General features: G+C 39.3%; 1 protein-coding gene across 1 annotated transcript in view; it reads left to right on the top strand.

Moving 5' to 3' along the window:
• Positions 1–5,249, top strand: part of LOC101852054 (ADAMTS-like protein 1) — a gene marked incomplete in the record, with an annotated part of 152,716 nt that overhangs the window by 123,590 nt on the left and 23,877 nt on the right. The window contains 1 exon segment of the mRNA XM_035972616.1: positions 3,084–3,222. Coding sequence (XP_035828509.1) covers positions 3,084–3,222 — 139 coding nt within the window.

Raw genomic sequence — 5,249 nt, 5'->3', positions numbered from 1 at the left:
GTGTTGGCGCTTCCATCTCTTATTTCTTGATCAAGACGTCTTACCTTCTTAATCTTAGTCTTACAATCCCGGTGTCCTCTTCTCTCTACCTTTATCACTCCCACCCGCGCGCTCCTTCTTACTCTCTCTCTCTCTCTCTCTCTCTCTCTCTCTCTCTCTCTCTCTCTCTCTCTCCTGTCTCTCTCACTCTCACTCTTGAGTATGAAAAGTGCTTAGCATGGCCGCGTCCGAAGAGATCAATGTCATCGTTACTCCTTCAGATAAATCTTTACAGTGTGCTGGAAACAATCAAAAACTGGCCCGGAGTATAAATGTTACGTCACAGAGGAAATATCTAAGGTGTTTATACTTGCTGCGTTATCCAATTATATTATTTTATTGTGTTGGATGTTTTCATCCATCGTTGTAGTTTGTTGTTTTTGTTTGTTTTGTCTGTTTGTTGTTGTTGTTTTTGTTTTGTTGTTGTTGTTGTTGATGTTGTTGTTATAGTTGTTGTTGTTTATTTTCCCTGAGGCTGGGCGTTCTTGAACTCAGGTCATTTTGTGAAGTTGTCAAGGCTCTTGGATCAACCCTGTTGGCTCAGTCCTATCGCAAACGGACGTTAAATTCGGAGGCCACTCCAATTAAATAAGTAAACTAATAGTGCTGATAGGGTGTTAAACTCTTATATACTTTATTACTCAAAACGCTGCTCCTCCCCTCCCCCCAAAAAAAAAAAGAAGAAAGAAAAGAAATAATTCAAACTCTGATTGTTTTAAGAAATACAAAAAAACACGTAATATTGTGAGGCAGCGTGGTGGGATCAGGCTCTCGTCGAAATAATCAAAGTGAAGAAACTTGCATTTTTCCACAGGTTCGTGAATTTTTATCAAATTTTTGTTTTTTGGCTCAACACCTTTCATGCCCATGAAAGAACTCATTTCTGTGTTGATTTTTTTGAAAAGTGGTGGATTAAAGGCATAAAAATGTAAATTTTAAGTTACCACGGGCACTTAAGCTAACGAAATGACTAATCTTTGGAAGCCATTTTCTCACTAATTTTACCTCTGAAAACAGGTGACCCCCACCTCCTTCTTTCGCAAATATCTCGACTTGTATTCAAGATAAATGGGTTTTTTTTCCATCCAAAGAAAGACAAGTGAATAAGCTTTAAGATGATATCAACAACTCTACATGCCCAGAAATTGACGAGAGCCTGATTCCACCACGCTTCCTCACATATTACGTTCTAATGTAAAATGAATGAAACAGTTATTTCCTCCTTCTTGATCCCTTTGGGGGTGGTCGTTAAACGCCTCTTTTTAAACAACTTTGTAGTGTTGATAAGGGCTTTAAACGTATACCATTTCACCATGTTTTTACCTCTTGTAAAATATAATGTGCTTCTCTGGCTCATCACATTTCAACGGCTTGCCGGAGGTATATGTGTCTTTTCTCTCCCGTAAAATATTGTTTTCTGGGCTTACAACGTTTTATCAAGATGCCGACGACACATAGATCTGTCTTTTTCTCTCCCGTAATACATTGTTTTCTGGGCTTATTACGTTTTAACAGCTATCCGACGATGAATATAATGTGTCTTTCTTTCTTTCGAACATAAAATATTGTTTTCTGGGCTTACTACTTGTCAACGACACACCATATTTGTCTTTGTCTCTGCCGTAAAACATTGTCTTCGGGGCTTATCACGTTTTAAGGGTTTGCCGACGATAAATATCTGTCTCTCTCTCTCGTAAAATATTGTTTTCTGGCCTTATATATAACATTTTAACAACTCTTCGACGATACGTCATATTTGTCTGTCTTTCTCTCGTAAAGCATTGTTTTCTGGACTTACTACGTTTTAACAACCTCTCCGACGATAAATGTACTGTCTGTCTTTCTACCTTAAAATATTGTTTTCTGGGCTTATAACGTTTGAACAACCCTCCGACGATATTTCCTATCTGTTTCTGTCTTTGTCTCTCCCATAACATACTATTTTCTGGGCGTACTACATTTTAACAACTCTCCAACGATAAATGTAAAACATATTATGTATTTCTTTCTTTCTCCCGTAACATACTGTTTTCTGGATTTATCACGTTTTAACAACCTCTCCGACAATATACTTCCTATCTGTCTTTCTCCCGTAAAGTATTGTTTTCTGGGCTGATAACGTTTGAACAACACTCCGACGATATTTCCTATCTGTTTCTGTCTTTGTCTCTCCCGTAAAACATTGTCTTCTGGGCTTATCATGTTTTAACGGTTTGCCGACGATAAATTATTATGTCTCTCTGCCGTAAAACATTGTTTTCTCGACTTATAACGTTTTAACTAATCTCCGACGATACGTCAGATTTGTCTCTCTTACTCATGTAAAGTATTGTTTTCTAGCTTTACTATGTTTTTACAACGTGCCAACGACACAACATACCTGTCTTTGTCTTTCTCGTAAAATACTTGTTTTCTGGACTTACTACGTTTTAAGACTTTGCCAGCGATATTTCCTATCTGATTACTACGTTTTAAGACTTTGCCAGCGATATTTCCTATCTGATTACTACGTTTTAAGACTTTGCCAGCGATATTTCCTATCTGATTCTGTCTTTGTCTCTCCTGTAAAATATTGTTTTCTAGACTTACTACATTTTAGCAACTCTCCGACGATAAATGTAAAAAAAATTATGTATTTCTTTCTTTCCCCCGTAACATACTGTTTTCTGGATTTATCACGTTTTAATAAGCTCTCCGACGATATACTTCCTATTTGTCTTTCTCCCGTAAAGTATTGTTTTCTGGGCTGATAACTTTTGAACAACACTCCGACGATATTTCCTATCTGATTCTGTCTTTGTCTCTCCTGTAACATACTGTTTCCTGGATTTACTACGTCTTAACAACCTCTCCGACGGCACGTCTTGTCTTTCTCCCGTAAAATATTGTTTTGTGGGCGCCTTATCACGGTATAACAACCCTTCGACGATAAATATAATAAGTATGTATTTCTTTCTTTCTCCCGTAAACTTTTGTTTTCTGGAATTATCACGTTTTAACAACCTCTCCGACGATATACATGTTCGTCCTGTCTGTGGTTTCAGTGCAGCGTGACGTGTGGCTGGGGCGAGCAGGTCAGAGAGGTGGTCTGTCGTCACGAAGGGGATAAGTTCTGTGACGTCATCACCAAGCCAGTCACCAGGCGCAACTGCACCACCATTTTCCCGTGCACGGATCCTGATGGTGAGATATTATTTAATTAGGACTGGGAAGCTAATAATAATAGATCCGCGATTTTTCGAGAGAAAGAAGACAACTACTGTCAAAGACGTGCACTGTTGGTATAATATGTGAGGCAGCGTGGTGGAATCAGGCTCTCGTCAATATAATGAAATCGAAGAAAACAGCAGTCTTCTCCCTGCTTAGCAATTTTTATCAAATTTTTGTTTTTTGGCGCAACGCCTTTTATGTCCATTTAAAAACACATTCCTTTGAGGATTTCACCGAAAACATTGATTTAAGGCCCAAAAATATAAATGTACAGTTTCCATGGACTCTCCAGCTTTGGAATTTACCAAGCTTTGGCGGCCATTTTCTCGCTAATTTTACCTCTTAAATCAAGTGACCCCCACCTCCTTCAATCCCAAATATCTCCACTTCTATTGAAGATGGATGGTTAATTTTTTCATTGAAAGCAAGACAAATGAACAAGCTTTAACATGATGCCAATAACTCAATATGCCCAAAATTTGACGAGAGCCCGATTCCACCACGCTGCCTCACATATTATTATGTTGGTCCCGTCCCAAAAGTCCAGTAAAACGCAGAGCAATTAAATCGCTGGATGTTATGGGTACCGGTAATCGGCAATCCAAATCCTCCATATCGTTGAAAAGTGCACGGCTCCGATAGTGTGAGGTTTTGATACTTTTCTTTCGATAGTGCGAGGCTTTGATACTTTTCTTTGGATAGTGCGAGGCTTTGATACTTAGTCTTTCAAAATGCGCCGCTCCGACGCTTTTCCCAAAGACTGATGCAATTGACTTTGGTCACCGCGAATATGGTGTCTGTGTGCGAGTGTGTGTATGTGTGTGTGTGTGTGTGTGTATGTGTGTGTGTGTATATATACCGTATGGTCGCTTTTGAGCACAAGGGGGCTATCCCGAAAAATGCTATTTTGAGAAAATCGAAGTTGAAGTTTTTGGACCCTTGTTCAGATTCTTTAAATGACAAGGAGAGTTTTCTCTGTAACCAAACAGCTTATCACACTAATTAAACCAAACTTCTCCCTTAGGTAGGGTAATGTCCACTTTTGGTATACGTCAAGAATTTTGGAAACCCCCGAAATCTGGGTTAACCCGCTTGTCCTTAAAAGCGACCAATTGAATAATATGTGGATGTTATGGGTTTGTAATCGGCTAGCGAAATCTCTCAATATCGTTGAAAAGTGCGCTACTTTTTTTTTTCGAAATTGGGCGGCTCTGACGCTTTTCCCAAGGACTGATACCTTTGACTGTAGTCCCCGCGAATATGTGGTGTCTGTGTGCGTGTGTGTGTGTATGTTGGTGTATAAATACACATGTATTATATGGTCGCTTATAAGCACAAGGGGGCTATACCCGAAAATTATGTTTTGAGAAAATCAAAGTTGAAGTTTTTGGACCCTTGTTCAGATTGTTCAAATGACAAGGAGAGTTTTCTCTGTAACCAAACAAATATACGCACTAATTAAACCATACTTCTCCTCTAGGTAGAGCAATGTCCACTTTTGGTATAGGTCAAGAATTCTGGAAAACCCCGAAATCTGGGTTTTGCCCGCTTGTCCTTAAAAGCGACCAATTGAATAATATGTGGATGTTATGGATTGGTAATCGGCTAGCGAAATCTCTCAATATCTTTGAAAAGTGCGCAACTCTGATAGTGCGAGGCTTTGCTACTTTTTTTTCGAAAATGCACGGCTCTGACGCTTTTCCCAAGGACTGATACCTTTGACTCTTGTCCCCACGAATATGTGGTGTTTTGTGTGATGTGTTTGTGTGTGTGTATATGTGTGTGAGTGTATTTGTGTTTGTGTGAGTGTGTTTGTGTGTGTGTGTGTGTGTGTGTGTGTGTGTGTGTGTGTTGTGTGTGTGGTGGAGCGGGTGGGGTGGGATGGGGGAGGGGGTGGTAAAGGGGTTACTTTACTTTAAACAGAGGTGTCGATTTTCCGGATAAATCCGAATACAACAGAAACATATCTGCATTTCACTTTTTATATAAAAGTAATTTGA

This window comes from Aplysia californica, unplaced genomic scaffold (genome assembly GCF_000002075.1).
Source record: "Aplysia californica isolate F4 #8 unplaced genomic scaffold, AplCal3.0 scaffold00760, whole genome shotgun sequence".
NCBI lineage: Eukaryota > Metazoa > Mollusca > Gastropoda > Aplysiida > Aplysiidae > Aplysia > Aplysia californica.
Note: the sequence above shows the minus strand (reverse complement) of the source record. Positions and strands in the feature narration are given on the sequence as shown.